This window comes from Maylandia zebra, linkage group LG17 (genome assembly GCF_041146795.1).
Source record: "Maylandia zebra isolate NMK-2024a linkage group LG17, Mzebra_GT3a, whole genome shotgun sequence".
NCBI classification, from domain to species: Eukaryota; Metazoa; Chordata; class Actinopteri; order Cichliformes; family Cichlidae; genus Maylandia; species Maylandia zebra.
This window is the reverse complement of record NC_135183.1, coordinates 35,652,874-35,671,814: the sequence shown is the minus strand read 5'-3', so window position 1 is coordinate 35,671,814 and position 18,941 is coordinate 35,652,874. Positions and strand designations below refer to the sequence as shown.

The 18,941-nt window shown below is 40.5% G+C and overlaps 1 protein-coding gene across 2 annotated transcripts in view; it reads left to right on the top strand.

The window, feature by feature from the left end:
- tbc1d22a (TBC1 domain family, member 22a) overlaps positions 1-18,941 on the top strand; it is a 164,051-nt gene that overhangs the window by 9,228 nt on the left and 135,882 nt on the right. For both annotated transcript variants that reach the window (XM_004553937.4, XM_004553936.4), the window contains exon 5: positions 6,362-6,544. In XM_004553937.4, the coding sequence (XP_004553994.1) occupies positions 6,362-6,544 (183 nt within the window). The remainder of the gene's footprint in view (positions 1-6,361; positions 6,545-18,941) is intronic.

Here is an 18,941-nt window from a genome sequence, read left to right as displayed (position 1 = left end):
TTAAAAATGATCGACATAGTTAGGTTTTTAGTGATGATGCACTTTTTATAAGCTCAGAAAGTTGGAGTGTTTGTGGCGCCAGTATTTTTAGTGGGGTTTATTTACTGTGCCTCACAGCTGCTTTGAGACTTGGCAGATGTTGTCATTCTGCAGTGAGAACATCTGCTAAGACTGCTAATGTTGTACTTTGAGCAGACGTGTTTGTGTAGTGCTCAGCATGAAAATTACTTTAAATTTAATTCAGTGAAAAATTGTTGAATTTATCATTAACATCACTTCAGGAATAAGAAAATAAATAAAACAGTAATTCACCCGAGTTCCGCTAATTTAAAGTCTTGAAATTAGTTGAATTATATTGCTGAAATTGAACTCAAAAAGCAATTCAATACAATTCAAAAAGCATAAGTAGGAGATGGAAAGTTAAGCTATTACTGCTTCTTTTCATATTATTGAGAACAGCTCTTTTCTATGTTGAAGTTCAGTCACCACACACGCATATTTTTAACTGTCAAATGGTAAAAAGAGTAGCTGCAATATCACATTAAACCTCAGCCACAGGGGCCTAGAGCCTGGTTGGCAACCACCAAGCTGGTTGCTATGGAAAAATGAGTATTCCCTGACCAGTTGTCGCAGGTTTGCTTGCTGTCAGTCGGTGAAATTGGTAAGAAAGAGAAAGAGAGAGCAATGCTGTACCAAAAACGTGATTAGTGCTAGCAGATGCCACGGTTGCTGGTAATTTGCATGGGAGTTGCTGACTTGTCTGCAAACACTCTCCAACTGCTTGCTAAGCAGTAGTAAAACTATGAAGAGCACAATGCAAACCAGATACTGTCTGTTTGACTTCACAGTAAGAGTTGCATTTTTGGAAATGTGTTGCTTTGAGCAGTAAAGGTGCTTGATGAATATTCTCAGCTTTCAGTTTGTGTAAAACTTCAGTTTCTCTCATGCTCTGGGGTTAGTTTGTGAGTAGGGCTGGGCCATATCATACTGTTCACGGTAATACAAGTATAATATTAGGCAACGATAAGAAAATGAAATATCGCAATAGAATTTGAAAAAACGCACATGCGCAGTGCCTTTGTTTTCATATGCACATGGCAGAAAAAGCATGGTGGCGACGGAGAAAGAGAAGGGCGAAGGCGGATCGTTGAATGAAACAGATGAACCAGAATTGGTTTGTAAAAATGCTGCAACTTCAGTGGTGTGGAACTGGTTTGGTTTTCGACCGTCAGATACGCAACAAAGCACTATTTTTGGTAGAGCATGCAAGCAGGCCGTCGTTATTACCATGTTTTTCAGAAAATAAGGCACACTTAAAATCAATCCTTTGATTTTCAGAAAAATCGACAGTGCCCCTTATAATCTGGTGCGCCTTATGTATGAATTCTGGTTGTGTTTACTGACCTTCAACGGATTTTATGTGATACACGGTTAAAAAATCTGTCAAAAATGTTTTAGTACAACTTTGCTAAGCTACGAAGCCGCACCGCTTGATGGATTGTCAGAGCATTACGGCTATCGTAGGCAGGAGCCTCACGGAATAATACGTACTGGGCTTGAACATAACATTACCGTATTGTGTGTGTATAACCTCTTTTTAAGTTTTGTGGATATTATACATGGTTATACTCAGGATATGTCGGCCAGTTTCCACTGGAAATGCCTTTTGGTTAAACTGTCAGCAAGGAATTTGTGAAGATGTTTCAGCTCTCATCCAAGTTCTAAAAACAGAGGGTTGAGAGTCTCAGGTATTAAAACCGTAGTGAGTGTCGTCTGCTTTCGAAGTGACTGTTGACCCACTGTTGATCATGTGAGTCATCATGCGAGCCAAGGTGCAAAAAAAAAAACAACCCCCAAAAACAGATGTGGGTCATTACAATCACCGGGGGTTAAAGGGAAAACCACTTGCCCCACCCTATCGTGTGGCCTATCAAGGTCACCTGAGGTCGATAGGGGAAGTGCCTGAGAAGGGATCTCAAGACTGCATTTTATGTAGCTGATAGCTACGCATAATATTGACACTGAAGTCTCAGAATCAGCAAACCTGATGATTAGTTTTACATTAGAACTCATTATTCATTAATAAGTTGTGTTAACACATTTTAAGGCAATAGGGGAAACAAGCAGACTTAATGAATCAGACTTAATCAGAGGTCTGACTGTCAACACTGTTTTTCCACTGTAAGATAAAAATATTCAAAGATAAGAAAAGGAAAAATGTTTCAGTGTAGAGCAATTTTTTTTTCGTAGTAACATGTGTTTCTCCCCCCTTCGCTTCAAGTCCCTTTCCTCTTATATATGAACATGGGAGTTGAAAGAAACACCTTCCCACCTCCTGCACAGCTTCTCTGAGCGACCTGCCATGACCTCATAATACACAACAACTGTTCTGCATCATGGCTCCCTTTTATAGATGCGTCACTGTACGAAGCCTGCTCCACAGGTCACGTCAGTGTTCATGTTTAAATGTGACACTGTGTAGCGCTGTATAGCAACCGGGTATGTCTATAGACCGCAGCACCAGCAGCAGTAGCAGATGCTGAAGCTGTACATGGTGAGCCGTGTAGCCGACTGTTGTCCTGTCTGGCAGGTCATCTGTCTGTCTGTCTGCCTGGCTGTCTGCTCCACTGCCTGTTGCTGTGTTTAGATACAGATAACACGAACAGCCCTTCGCCTTCAGGCAGTTCCTCTTATCTGGCCTCCATGTACGGCTACATCATCTGTTGGGACAGGAGTATACAAGTCTTCTCTTGTCTTCTCTTATTTTGTCTTCTGTTTTGGGCTTTTTTTCTGTTCTGCTTGTCTTCTAAAATACATACTCTGCTTTTGTAACTGCCTGTCATGTTTGGGGAAAAGTGCTCTTTATAAATGTTTGTACACTTGCTCATATTTATTTTGAATCCTTCCTTAAATGTAATATTTGATGTCTTACCGTGGCTTACGTAGTCATCAATTTTAAGCGTTTATTGATACTTACATAATTATTTGTAATAAAGATTTGTCTAATTTAATTTCTTTCAGTTAAAAATCATATTGTCTTTTACATGTTTAGCCAGCACAAAGCAGAAGTCATGATGATTGAACATTATACAGATGTTGTACAATTGGACCAATATTTTTGGCTTTGCTTCAGTAATGACGGATACTGGTGTTGTTGAATGCTGGCTGCATGTTTGTAAATGCAATTTAAAACTGTGTAAGATTTCTTTCTTTCCCTGGTATTGGTGCAAAATTTCACAATCAGTGCACCCCGAAATGTAACTTTCTCAACTTAGCTTTGCTCTTAACAGCCTTTTAAAAGGAAAGTTATTAAATGAACTATAAAAAAGGGCTTATTGTTAAAATGACACAAAGGGCTCCAGTAGAGAGAAGCTGCTGCCAGCTTGAATAATCTTTTTTAATTTTTCTAAGTGCAAATAAAGCACTTGAGAACAGATTTGTAGCCTTTTATTTGTTCTTGTAAAAAGTGAAAGGGGTATTAAAATCGGCAGCATTCCAGTTTTCTTAATTGCTGCCAAATGCTTGTGTGATTCTGGTTTTGCTTTAGGAAATGTTGGCAGTGTGGACGACAGGGCGTTTAAAAATTTTTTTTTATGAACTTGCCCAGTGTGATAGGAGCAGTGTCCGTCTTCACATTGAGGTCCTGATCTCACACACTTGTCTGCGTGCTGTCTCTGCTTGGTTTTGTGGGACTCTTTCTGTTGTTTCTTCTGCACATCTGGTAGAACATGTGGCCCTCAATACTGAATTAATGTGTTTGTCTATCCAGTATAGAGCCTTCACGGTTATAAAACCACAACTGCCGCTTTACTGGAAGCTCATTCAATAACAAGCCACCAGCCGTAACTACATCTGTTAACACCTGCATACAAACAATACAATAATGTCATATCTAAGTACTCTCTTTGGGCTCTAAAATGATGTGCATAAAGTGATTCTCACACATGAATTGTGGTAGAAGTTTATGCCAGAAGTTGCCTTTTCTTACTAGTAGTATGATCGACATTAGGGGCATGACTGTCCTTATCTATTGTTCCCACTATATAATCCCGTATACAGCTCTGTTGCCATGACAGATTTTGTAATCATTACTGAAAATCCTTTGTTTGGTTTAGATGAAGGTGACAGGACAGGAAGCACACAGTACATCTGATTGGACTATGTAGACAGTGAGACAAGTTTTGTAATTTTTGCCTCAGTATACCACCATGTTGGACCTTTAGCTTTAATTCAACAGAAGTTTTGGTTTACCAGTTTAGGAGTTACAGCCATTTTTATACATAGTCTCCCATTTTTACAGTTAATTGGACAGCTGACTGACAAGCAATTTCATGGCCAGGTGAGATTTGTGGCCTTGTTAGTCCATTATTAGTAAAGCTAAAAAGTGTTGAACTTGAATTTGGTGTCTTTTGACTGGAACCTTTGAGTGAGGTCCAAACAAAACTGATGCGAAGGAGTGAAGTGAAGAGATTGCAGAACTTTAATCAAAAGCACTCTAGAGAGGTAAGTGAATCATTGTCAAAGTCTCAAATTGAGAGGTTCCTTCATTAATGGAAATACAGACAGTTTACCCCCAGGTTACACAGAAGAACAGGAAGGACAGACTAGATAAATAAGATACCATCTCTTATTCAAAGCCAGATAAAACAAACATTAACCTGTACCAGAATGATGGGAAGAGAAGGAAAAAAGCGGCTTTTGAGGCAGTGTTACGATGAAGGCATGCATGACTGCCATTGGAAGCGGGAAACCAGTGTTTATTGATAATGGGACTGCTGATAGGATAAGCAAGATGAATATTGAAGTGTACAGGACTATACTCTCTGACAGCTTCAGCCAAATGGATCAGACAGCGCTTCACAATTCAAATGGATAATGACCCAAAGCATACCGCAAAAGCAATCAAAGAGTTTCTAAAGGCAAAGAAATGGGATAAAGTTAGCGACCTAATCTCAACTCAATAGAGCATGCGTTTCAGTTGAGACAGCACTGAAAGCAGCAACAGAAGGTGGCTGCAGTAAAAGCCTAGCAGAGCAGCTCAAGAGAGGAAACGCAACATTTGGCGATGTCCATGTGTTCTAAACTTTCAAAAAAACCTTAGGATTTGTCCAATTATTCTTTTTGAGTCTTTAGAAAATATGGCCACTATGTATAAAAGTGGCTGTAATTGTTGAACAGTTAATGCTCACATTTTTTGGAAAACCCTGTGAAATAAACCTGAAGTCTGCAATTGACAATAACTGTAATATTTAGACTTGCTGGCCAGGCTAATGTCGCTTTCATGTTACTGCAGCTGTTCCTCTCACATACTGACGGACTGACTTCCCACAGTAAATCAGCTGTTAGAATTGAATCCCTGACCAGTGCAGCTCGATGCAGCTTTGCTGTTACAAACATTAGAGGTGGAGACGAATGAACCATCGAGGACTTGATTTTTAGTTTAATGACATATTTTCTGTCTGCTCTTCACGTGGCTTTTCTGCTCATCTCTTGCAGAGTGCTCCGAGCTAAAGCTAGCTGCACAGTTAAACTGACTTCACTCGCAGATGGGCTCACAGTTTGGCCTGAGAGAGTCGCTGCACTGCGTTGCTGTTTTTACAATTAAAACGTAAAATTACTAAAAGAAAAAAGGAAAGTTATGCGCGATATGACAGATTTAGGTGTCACACTATTATCCTTGTCTTTTGGCCACACTAATCCTGCATGAAAATCTGTTGCCATGACAACCCTTGTTATCGTTGCTGTAAATATTTAGTTTAGTTTACATGGAGGTGACAGGACAGGAAGCGCACAGTAGACATCTGATTGGACCGCATGGACTTTTCTCACATGTAGTCGATTGGTGCAGCAGGCAGAAGGGTTCTCAGGCTGCAGTGCGTGCGAGTAAATGGTTCTGTAATTTGATATCAACTCAATTAGCTTGAAAAAGCCGCTCTTCAATTTAACTTTGTCTGCTGTTCACAGCAACCTCACGTTATCTCTCCTGCTGTTTAACTTGTTATCACCGTACAGCTACCTTTTGCTGCCAGACACGGTGTCAACTCACCACAGCTCAAATTAAAGTGCAGCGAATGCCCTGCACATTCAGGAGGCAGAGCATTTTTAAATTGCAAAAAGTGATCTTTGAGTAGACACAATTTTTGCAGTTGAAATTTTTCTCTAGGAGTTTGATGAAGATAAAAGCCATCTGTCCTTTTTTACATATGGATGTATGTTTTCTTTAATGTAGCAGCAAGCCGTAGACCTTCATCACATATTCCGTGTTTTCTGCATGATGTAGAGCTGCATCGTCTCAATCCTTTGGATGTGTGTTTGTGTGTTTATGCAGCCCTAATTTCTCTCATCTCACTCCTTCCACCAGATGCAGCAGGTGAGCATGCAGCCCTCCACAGACAGCGGTCTCTGCCCCATCGGCCTCCTGTCATCCCTCTAGTGGCTCGCATGGCTGACCAGAACACATCTGGCACTCCAGCCATGACCGAGAGGGAAGCGTCCCGCCTAGATAAGTTCAAACAGTTGTTGGCAGGACCCAACACAGATCTGGGTAAGAGAAATTTGTCCACCAGTCTCCGTCTGTCAGTGTTACAATGTGTTCTGTTACTTAGTTCACTTGTCTCGCTATTACTTTGTCTCTCTAGCGTTGCCTTAGTTCTTTTGTTCCCTGAACTCTTTCACGTTTTCATTTCCTTGCACTCTTTTGCTTCCCACTCTGTCTGCCAGCTGTGTCGTGCTTTTAACAATGCTGCGAGGGAGAAAGTCATCCAGCCATCTGGACATGCAGATTACAAGGGGGGAAAAAATACCCCAACAACAAAAGCCAATGACAGGCCTTTGTTCTAACCAAACGACAGGCCTTTATTGTTTATCCAACCCAAGAGATGTTGTTTGCTACCACTGCTTACCCCAGTGGCCGTGAAATCCTTGTGAACTCTTTGCATTTGACTCTGTGTCCTTTGTAACTAACTTTTGGCAACTTGTGCGCATTAGCTTGTTGCATCGATTCCCTTGTTTCAGGTAATTAAGTTACATCGAAGTAGTCATCAAACGAGTTATCTGAGTGCAGAATGCTGAGTTTTGCGATCCATCCAGTGACTAGTCTGCAATTTGCAGCATGTTATGTGATGAAATGTCTGTGATTTTGGCTGGAGAACATTGCTTCTGAATTTGTGGAATTATTGCAGTTGTTATAGCAATGGTTTAAATCACAGCAAGGTGGGAAAGCAGGGAACGAAGAAAAATCCCACATTTTACTGAGGTGTCTGCAGTTGTATTCAGGGTTGGATGAACATATGTCAGTCCTTCATGAAGAACAAAACACTGGACCACAAACATTGTTTGACAAAAAAAAGTTAAATGTGGAACTGTGAAAAATACATACGTAAATACTTAAGTGAGGCCAAGCTGAGGCTTAGAGAAGAAGAAGAAGAAAGTGTGTACATTATTGTACTTTATTGAGCCCCATGGGGAAATTGCTCTCTGCATTTAACCCATTCACTCAGTGAAGCAGTGGGCAGCCATTGGGCGCCCGGGGAGCAGTGTGTAGGGACGGTACCTTGCTCAGGGGTACCTCAGGGTAGCTGTTAAGGGGAATCGAACCCCCGACCTTCCGATCATGGGGCAACCACTCTACCTACTGAGCTATCCCTGCCCAGAGCTGCTTGTCTCAGCGTATATACACGTCTGTCAGTTACCTTTGACAAAATCCAAGTCAGTGAGTTGTTAAGAAACAAGTAGTAAAAATAGCACCTACTAGAGCAGGGCGATATGGCCAAAAATATTTATCACGATATATATTTGAAAATTTGCGATAACGATATAACCGACGATATAATTGATGCGAGACAAAATACAACTCCACAACATTACTAGCGCAAAAAGACAACCTTCCATTTATTTTCACTTAAACAAGAAGCTGGTTTTTATGTACATTAAAGCTTTATAAAAATGTAACAGTGCAAATGCAAACTCCTTGCTGAAAGTTTAACCAAAAGGCATTTCCAGTAGAAATGGGCTGACATATCCTGAGCATAACCATATATAATATCCACTGAAGTTAAAAAGAGGTGCTTTGCAACATTAAACTGCAGTGTGCAGTACGCATTTTTCGGACCATAAGGTGCACGGGATTATAAGGCACATTAAGCGAAACAAAGCAGTCAGATAAATCAAACTTTATTAAACTCATTCTTCTTGCTTCCTCCACTTCTGTACCATTGATTCATTAATGTTGAATTCTCTGGCAGCTGCTCTATTCCCATGTTGTTGCAGTATATTAATGACTAACCTCGTATTGTGGATGGATTATCTCAGTTGTTCTCCTGACTGAAGTTTGGTCCGTTTACAGCATCCTGCCATGCGATTGCATTTGTCTCTAACCATGAAGAACCTTCACGTTAACTTTTATAAGTGGAAAAGTGTTAGTGTTCGTCCTCCAGCTTCACTGTGTATGTTATGCTAACATAGCTGTGTCGCTAGCGATCACGTAGCACATCATTATATACCAGCTAGCCCAACTTCAGTAACCCTACAAACGTCACTGCTGTTTAGTTTCCTGTCTTCATTTATGTTGGAAGTGATAGCAGAGCTGTACGTTTGATTTTTTTCAGAAATCTCTCAGTCAGAACATGCTATATCATGCTTAGGTAACTAGCGAAACTAGCGAGCTAACTTCCGCTAGCTTCCTGCTAACTTCTAACTCCGTTAAATGTAATAACTTTTGTTTTCATGGATGCCTGGAAGTTAAACTTTATAGTTACACCTGGTAAAGCAGCAATGCTGATCGTTTTATTAAAGATGAAAGAATTTAGACAGTTTTTAACTCTAAGTGATGCTGCAGTGTTGTTTGACCTGAAGTATACGGAGTTTAGGACCCAGATTACTCCCAGATTTAAGAGCATCTTAGTCCGACAAATATGACAATAACAACGGCCGCTTGCATGTTCTGCAGAAAAATGTGCTTTGTTGTGTATCTGACGGACAAACACCAAACCAGTTCCACATCACGGAAGTTGCACCATTTTTACAAACCAATTCTGGTTCATCTGTTTCACTCAACAATCGGCCATGTGCGTATGAAAACAAAGGCACTGCGCATGCGCGTTTTACTCCCATTCTATTGCGATATTTCATTTTCCTATCGTTGCCTAACATTATACCGGTATTACCGTGAACGGTATAATATGGCCCAGCCCTAGCACCTACAATACAGTTGTTTTATCACACGGAAAACCTATAGAGACCAACATAGTATATAATAAAAAAATCACATATTGACATTTGAACAGTAAACCTGAGACTAATGACCAAAAATTGTAGATGTTTGTCTTCTTCCTCGTTAGTTTGACCTGAGGTTACCTTTGGTCAGAGCAGAGACTTTTAAAAGCGGCTGAGTTCGTGTGGATTATTGGTGCAGGATGAACTGTAAAAGTCGAATGTCTTTTAAAAGCCCTTTTGCTTTTAGACCCTCGTTGAGATTAAAGACGTACACCTGATGTCCTTGGGTTGTTTTTGTGTATTTAAGCTGCGTGTATGTGTTTGTTGAATGTGGCTGACAAAACGTAGTGAGGCCACTGTGGTGAATTTGATAAAAACAAAAACAAAACAAAACCACAAACTGCAAGGCTTATGAGGAGAATTGGTTATGTGCCTGTCTAAATACACTAAATATGCTAAATGCAAAAAGCTGTGTCAGACGTATTTCAGCGCAGAAACGACACAGTTTAAATACCGTGCCTTCTATTTTCAAATGACGACTGTGGTCTTAATTTACCGCAACCGAAAAGCTTTCAACGTGTATTTGAGACAGTGTATCATTAGAGACAAACATTTTCTTCAGGTTTTTCTTTACCTGATCACATTTAAGTAATTTCCTTGTTGTTTTTCTCATCTACTGTTTGTGCCTTGGTGATTTACTGTTTTGCTCTTGGTGCAAAATCAATGCTTTCTCGATCTGTTTCACATTAAACTGCATCCTGCATTCATATTGTCTTTCTTGGAAACATTTGAATTACAGGCCAACTGATACTGGAATTTTGAGGCTGCTTGAAAGAAAATAAAGAAAGTAATTTTCAAAACAGTTGTTGAGTAATAACAGGTTGAGGGAGCTAAAAAGGCAGCAGCTTAGCTAACCTGGCTCCAAAAGCAAATCAACTTCTACAAACATCCATATATATTTTATAGCAAAAATAAACATGCTGTGGCCAAAAATTTTCCCTCCTAATATCCCTCCTTATAATAACTATAAATTCAATTAATTTTATATCCCTTTAAATTTTATTTATGCTTTAAGATGTGCATTATTAGGTTTAAGCCCCTCTATGTTGTACTGGTGCCTTTGGGTATATTTAATTAATATGCTAGCACTAATGATAACATATCGAATATCCCGTGAGATGTATCCATAAATCATGTCAATGCATCAAGCTAGCTAGCATTAGCTAATAACCTAGCACTCCACCCTTGCATCCAAATATTTTACTTCTGGCTTCAAAATCTAACAAGCAAAAAGTAATTTGCAAGTTTGGTCAAAAATATTAGTATGCAAAATAGTGACATCATAGTGCCTACAACCGTCTTTTATATACAGTCTATGTTTATAGTGGGCACACATACCTGTTGTGTAGTTATTCAGGCTTTAATTTGCAGCAGTGTTTTATCCAATTTACTTAGAATGTAATCATTCTCAGTAAATTTGTGCTATTGCCATCATTATTGTTTGCAATCACATCTTAATTGTTACATTAATCTGCATTCTCATCACCTAATGGCTTAATACAGTGGGGCAAAAAAGTATTTAGTCAGCCACCGATTGTGCAAGTTCCCCCACTTCCAGATGACAGAGGTCAGTAATTTGCACCAGAGGTACACTTCAACTGTGAGAGACAGAATGTGAAAAAAAAATCCATGAATCCACATGGTAGGATTTGTAAAGAATTTATTCGTAAATCAGGGTGGAAAATAAGTATTTGGTCACCTCAAACAAGGAAAATCTCTGGCTCTCACACACCTGTAACGTCTTCTGTAAGAAGCTTTTCTGTCCCCCACTCGTTACCTGTATGAATGGCACCTGTTTGAACTCATCATCTGTATAAAAGACACCTGTCCACAGCCTCAAACAGTCAGACTCCAAACTCCGCCATGGCCAAGACCAAAGAGCTTTCGAAGGACACCAGGAAAAGTATTGTAGACCTGCACCAGACTGGGAAGAGTGAATCTACAATAGGCAAGCAGCTTGGTGTGAAAAAATCAACTGTGGGAGCAATCATCAGAAAATGGAAGACATACAAGACCACTGATAATCTCCCTGGATCTGGGGCTCCACGCAAGATCTCATCCCGTGGGGTCAAAATGATCATGAGAACGGTGAGCAAAGATCCCAGAACCACACGGGGGGACCTGGTGAATGACCTGCAGAGAGCTGGGACCAAAGTAACAAAGGTCACCATCAGTAACACACTACAACGGCAGGGAATCAAATCCCGCAGTGCCAGACGTGTTCCACTGCTAAAGCCAGTGCATGTCCAGGCCCGTCTGAAATTTGCCAGAGAGCACATGGATGATACAGCAGAGGATTGGGAGAATGTCATGTGGTCAGATGAAACCAAAGTAGAACTTTTTGGTATAAACTCAACTCGTCGTGTTTGGAGGAAGAAGAATACTGAGTTGCATCCCAAGAACACCATACCTACTGTGAAGCATGAGGGTGGAAACATCATGCTATGGGGCTGTTTTTCTGCCAAGGGGACAGGACGACTGATCCGTGTTAAGGACAGAATGAATGGGGCCATGTATCGTGAGATTTTGAGCCAAAACCTCCTTCCATCAGTGAGAACTTTGAAGATGAAACGAGGCTGGGTCTTCCAACATGACAATGATCCAAAACACACCGCCCGGGCAACAAAGGAGTGGCTCCGTAAGAAGCATTTGAAAGTCCTGGAGTGGCCTAGCCAGTCTCCAGACCTCAACCCCATAGAAAATCTGTGGCGGGAGTTGAAAGTCCGTGTTGCTCGGCGACAGCCCCAAAACATCACTGCTCTCGAGAAGATCTGCATGGAGGAATGGGCCAAAATACCAGCTACTGTGTGTGCAAACCTGGTAAAGACCTATAGTAAACGTTTGACCTCTGTTATTGCCAACAAGGGTTATGTTACAAAGTATTGAGTTGTATTTTTGTTATTGACCAAATACTTATTTTCCACCCTGATTTACGAATAAATTCTTTACAAATCCTACCATGTGGATTCATGGATTTTTTTTCACATTCTGTCTCTCACAGTTGAAGTGTACCTCTGGTGCAAATTACTGACCTCTGTCATCATTTTAAGTGGGGGAACTTGCACAATCGGTGGCTGACTAAATACTTTTTTGCCCCACTGTACATGGTGCTGGTTGACTTGCAGTTTGAATCAAAGTGTGCAAAATTAGTGTCCCTTGGACGACTTTGCACATGTAGACTGTTTTAATTTGTACACACACACACACACACACACACACACACACACACACACACACACACACACACACACACACACACAGAGTGGGCATTAGCTATGGTCCTAAAATGTAAATGTAGGATTTCATTAGGCTTGAATAGCCTTCGTCAGCACACTTCTTCACCCCTTGAAAACTTTTCTAACAAACTGGTTCACAAGTCATCAGTGTTAGTCAACAGCGGTTGCGGCCGGCTCGGGAAAAGTGTATCTTGCACATCAGCAGAGTGTCTTGAGATGTCAGCCCCCATTAAGGCCTGCCAGGCATCACATGCTGACTGTCTAAATTTAGTTTAGTCCCTGCACCATGATTAGATACCCCAGAACGGGCGAGCCACGCTGCCGGCTGCTGGCAGCATGAAAGATGAACTTCATTCACAGGACATAATTAAGTGAAGGATTGGAGGAGAAGGGGGGTGCTGAGAGGTGATAGGGAAGGGGAGAAGGATGGGGCAGATAAGATAAGATAAGATGAAACTTTAATGATCCCCATGGGGAAATTGGGTCATTGCAGCTCCAAAGAATGGGATATAGATGAAAATACAAAAGGAAAAAAATAAATTGCCAACATCTGATGGAATTTAAGCCTCTTGTAAACACAAAGGTAAATAATATCACTATGTGCTCACAGTTGGATGATTTGCTTTTGCTGTTACTTAGATTATTTTCAAAGACTACAGCTCCCCCTTTTTTTTTTTTTTTTTTTTTTTTTTTTTTAACAATTTAAGAAGTTTTCATTTAAAAGTAAGATGACCAGACACATACCACTCCTTGTCCTTTAAGGGCAGGCCATTATTTCTGCTGCTGCCTGGGACGCATTAATGCTTATACAATTCGCACATACATACCAGCAGACTGTGTCAGCGGGGATGACACCCCCTGGTGTGGAAGGGAAATTTGACCGACTGTCCTTGAGCTCAAAGGACGAGGGTTGGGATGATCCATTGGCTGGTTGCTCGCTTGAATGGTGTAATTAATTGCAGAGGCAGCCATGTTTTGGGGCCAAGCCACCTGACATGGTTGGTCTGCCAGCCTCTAGAGACCAAATGTAGAGATGTGTGTGACTTGGTGCACAACCCAGCACCATTGGTCCCACAACTTAATACTTGGTTATGTACTACTGGTATTTGGCCAAGAAATAGTTTGGGTGCATTATATAAATATTTCACCTGTCAGTACATTATTTCTTTTTCTTGATCAACTTGCTTCAGGATCTCCTTTGCATTCAGAACTTTAACACCGCTGTCAGTTTCTCTCTTAACTGTCTCTCTCTCTTCATTGAACCTTGCGACAGGTTGTGACAGCAGTCTGTTTAGCATGTAAGGTCATGTAGAAGGTGATGACCTGTACGCTTGTAAGAGTAGAGTGATTGATGTCAGGTTGATCTCTGCTAATTATTCCTGATGTCCTGAGGCGAGCCGGTCTGTTGAGTGAACCTGAACACAGCACCCACGGTATGCACAGTGAGGGGGAAGCTATTTTAGACAGAACTGAGGGGGGAAGGGGGAAAAAATGAGTCCCGTCTACTACAGAGTAGAACTTTTGCAGTTTCACATTCCATGTTACAAGTGAAACACTGAAAAAATATATTTAGCGAGTTAATAGAGGTTTTTATTTTGTTTTTGTTTTTTTGGGGGAGCTGTACTTCAGATTCAATGCAAATCGCATCTCAATGAACCCAAAATGTACTTATTTTTTCCATTTGTTTTAGAGAAATGGAAGAAGAGATTCAACCATTAATTATTTTCATGATTAATCAATCAAGTGTAAGCTAATACTGAAAATTTAATACTTGGACCCCATATTCATTATATCAGAAAATATTGAAACATCTCCATACAGCTTATTAAATGATCTTGTTTCTCTTACAAATGCTTCAGAAGTGACAAAACCATTACTATGGCTATTTATAAGCACTGATGGATTCATTGTTGGGATCACCTCAGACTGCTTCAATTAAAGCTTTAATGGGAATGATTAAAATTAGTCACCGTCAAATTAACAGATTTATTTATTACATTTATTAGATATTTGGACCGACACTTAGCCTAAATGATTTTTAATTTTCTTGACAGGTGGCATTGCAGTTCAGTTCATGCTTGGAGGTATGACTAAAAGTTTTTATCACGGTGCTTCTGAAAAGTTCTAGCAGTTTTCATGGTGGCATTATTATTACTCTTATTACTGTTGTTATTATTGCTTGATTGGCCTTTATGTAGACTTATGTTGGCTTAATATACTGTCCGAAGTGCTTGGAATAAACATTTTATTGTTGTGATAAAAGCTAAACTGTTTCACCATCTTTACGGCTTTTATTCATTTGTCAGCGTGCGAGGGGGCAGTCTGGACACTTAGCTTTGCAATTGCGATAACTTGAGAACAAGGTGACGTGGGATTTTGAAATTGTTGCCATAGGCATATCTACTAAAAATCTCGGACCAGTACGAATTGCAGTGATCTCGACCTCAAGGTCAAGGTCAAAGGTCAGCTTTTCTGAAAATTCAATTCAGTTCAATTTTATTTATATAGCGCCAAATCACAACAACAGTCACCTCAAGGCGCTTTATATTGTACAGTAGATCGTACAATAATATGTACAGAGAAAAACCCAACAATCATATGACCCCCTATGAGGATTTTCAAATTCATACCATAGCTGCACCTAATAGAAGGCTGAGTAGTACTGGCAGCTACGGCTACAGCTGTTTGTGAAAGGTGCCTGTTAGCCCACAATAGCACGTTACCTCCACCTTAGCTGCTTTGCTGTGGGTGCACGTAGAGGAGCCGGCTGAGCATCTCTGGCAGTGGCGAACTGAGAACTGATGACTCGCCGGAACAAGTCTCTTTGAGCCACGTGGGCCACAGGAACTTTAAGTTCTTCATTCATTACCACGGCTCCACAGTTCATCAAACTTTTTGCTCACAGAGTTCTAATAGCTGTTGATTGGTGATTAGTAACAGTTCATGAAACATCCAGCTGTTTATGATGCGGGTAAACATCTTGACAAATGCACCGCTATATGGCACGTTGTGTTGTTGAACATTTGTGCGTGTGTGATGTGTTTAGAGACTGTATTTAATATTGTAAACTCTCTCTAAGTCACTCTCTAGGAGAGACTATAAGCCACAATTTTACAGACTTTATGCATATCTTTCTCTTTTAATACATTTTAAGACCAAGAGCTGGCATCTGACATCAAGCAGTTATTGCTGGATAGCAGAAATACTGCTGTTGCTATGGCAATGGTCTTTTCTCCTCTTTTTCTTTTTTGGCAGTTTATCCTTTCACTTCCACCTTTTCATCATTTCTTTTTCTTTCTTTGAGTCTTTTTTCCCCCCTTATTTTTGTTTGCTCAGTATTTGGTATATACTGATATGTGGTCACTTAACACACGTACTCCCACACGTGCCGGAGATCTGTGGGTCAGCAACACTGTAAATAACTTACAGAAACACATACAACACACACAAACCGATATCTAACATTAAGAAAGAGGAACAAACCAAACCAAACGGCTGCTCAGTGCGCAGGAACACACTTGCTTCCATTACCTCGCTGCCTGTCGGTGTGTCTCTACCCTCTGTTGGGGGTGCTGCAGCTCTTTGTTACTCTTGCAGCATTTCAGCGCCCGACTACCATCAGCCTCATTGCAGCAGCGGTGGTTTGGAGGCCTGCTACTTTCTGCCACGCTTTGCTCGCTACACACTTTGTAGTGCTACAATCTGCAATCCCGTTACACAGCAGTCACCATATGATAGGCTTACCATCAGGACCGTCTGCAAAGTTAATAGACGCTATCAAAGTGTGAATTGGCGATGTAATTCAATTCAGCTCGGTCTTAAAGCTTTGCCTAAAAGCACTGATCATGTGTGACGATTCCAGAGGTGTGTGTCACGAGCTCGGCAATTATAAAAAAAAAAAGATGATGTAGCTTCAGACTGGCCATCCTGCAAAGAGAGGGGACTCCATGTTCATTCTGATGAGACGCCAATAAAATCTATTTAAAGGAGCAACATTTTCCTTTTATTTAAAAGCTGGGAGAGATATTGTGAGAAATACTACATTTTTAAGACGCTGTGTTTTCTTATTTCCCCTTTTTGCTTTAAAATTGTATGCTGTGTCAGTCAGTGAATGAGCATTTGTTTGTGCACGCTGCCTCCTAGCATGTCCCCAGGCGTAACACCTGACTTGATAAGGTTGATCCAACCACCAGCTGTCTCCTGTGTCAGTATCCTCACAGATTGTCTGGCTTAGTTTATTCATATGTTACACCATGTGGTCTTCCAGGTGAGTTTTTCATCCTCCCTTTCTTTCTTTTTAGGAAGCTTGACTGAACAGACCTCAGCTCTTACAGTTCTCTCCCAGCTGCTGAGAAATTTCTCCTTTATGTGCACGCCGGGCAGACGTACACATCTGCAGCCATCAGCTTTACCCTTCAATTCAGTATCTAAATTAATCCGTTTACTAACTTATATTTAAAATCGTGACAATTCTCCATTATAGCTCTGCCCACAGCCTAGTTGTGTAGTAATTTTATTCATGATTAATAACACAGCGTTCCTTAGCAGGCTTTCTGTTACTTCCTTAAGGCTAAATCGAGATAAAAAAAAAAAAAAATTCCCATTAAGTGTCAGGTTTAATTTCAAAAACCATATACAGTGAATAAAAACCAGCAAGTTATAAGGCAGATTGATAACCTTTTACTATTGCAGAAACTTTCAGTATATTTTTAATTAACCATTTATTCTGCAGTAAAGGAAAAAGTGGATTTCTGGATTCAGAATCGATGCTTATTGTGTTCGACAGCCCCGGTGGTGGTGGCTGACATTAAACATGGACACCATCTTAAATAATGAGGTCAGCAAATGCAAGTAATCCCTGTGAGTCAAAAGCTCAGGCTGTTTCCCGCTGTTTGTTCTGCTCTTGGCTCTATAATCTGTCATATATGCTTGATATGAATATCCTTAGAATGGTCAACTCATATAGGAAGTGACATATGCTGTGCAGACCTGTTTCAGATTGAAGATAAACTGAGCAGCCTGACCAAAGGTGAATTATTCTGAACTGTAAATCAGCCTGAGCTTCTCGAGAATTCGAGAATAAAAATGTGGAGCTGGACATAAGCATAATAGGTCCCCTTTTACAGGATCAGTTTCACCTCAGACCTTTGCTCTAGGCCAAAAGAAAACAAAGCCTCCCTCTGCAGTGATCAGCGTGTGTTTCAGATTTTGTTTTGAAGCACTTTAATGAGGAGTATTCACTGTTAACTATTGCAGTTTGGTGGTTTATATATAATCTAAAATATATAAATATTTGTGGACAGCAGCTCTTTCAGTCAACAGAAATGTTGCCTGCAACACTAACTTACCTGCAATTTAATATGACTGCAGAAAAGGTGTCACCAGGCCAGATATTTTTGAAAGTGTTTCACTCAAACCAGTTAAAGGCGAGGCAAACCTCGGGGAATTAACTATAAAAATTCTCTGTGTTCATGCAAAAGCGCACACACACACACACACACACACACACACACACACACACACACACACACACACACACACACACACACACACACACACACACACACACACACACACACACACACACACACACACACACCTGTATGCTCATCTGTGTTCCGTGTCCTCTCCCAGCCATCTGGGCCATCCATCAGGTCTCCTGAGCAGGTATAATCCAGGGAGGGAGTATCTTTTTACAAGAGTCCCATTAGTTTACGAGCCGTCTGCTCCCTGGCGCTATCGCTTTGTCCTTTAGATGAGTTAGACCATTCAGGACTCTCTCACAGCATTCAAGGTTTATAGGAGGAGAGCTTAACTTTTTAATATACTCTGTGATAAAGGTGTCTGTCCTGATTGTATTGTTTTTCTGACCTCAGTGACTAAATATCTTCAGATGACTTGAATAATAAGCTCGAGAAGATATTGCATTCGCTGACTTTATCACTGAGGTATTTCCCAAAACAGGTACTTTGGGGAAACACCGTTGTAAAATGTGCTTTATAAGCTTTACGTTTAATACTACACACATGAAGGAAAGATTTAAGAAATAAATTGTACTGGTTCTTATTGCGTGTAGATCTCACCACTATAGGTCAGTAGATTTTAGATTCAGTCAACAGAGTTGTGTTTTCTTACACCTCCCAGTTCAAGTGTATATCCCTAGCTACAGTGGCCACTGTAGGATAAACAGTGGTTGCCACCGTTCATCTGTAGTGAGTGTGGGTGGTCACCTCAACTGTCATGCATCATTTACTCTGTTTACTTTGGAAGAGGCTGTAAAAATTTTGTTAAATGAATCGATACGGAATCGATTAGTCAGTGATGCTCACTTCTGTCCAATGACAACAATACTAAGGTGAGGTGTAAAGGATATCCTGAACTTTTCTGCTCTGCTGTTAGCTGTCATTAGCTGCTGTTAGCTTTCATTAGCTA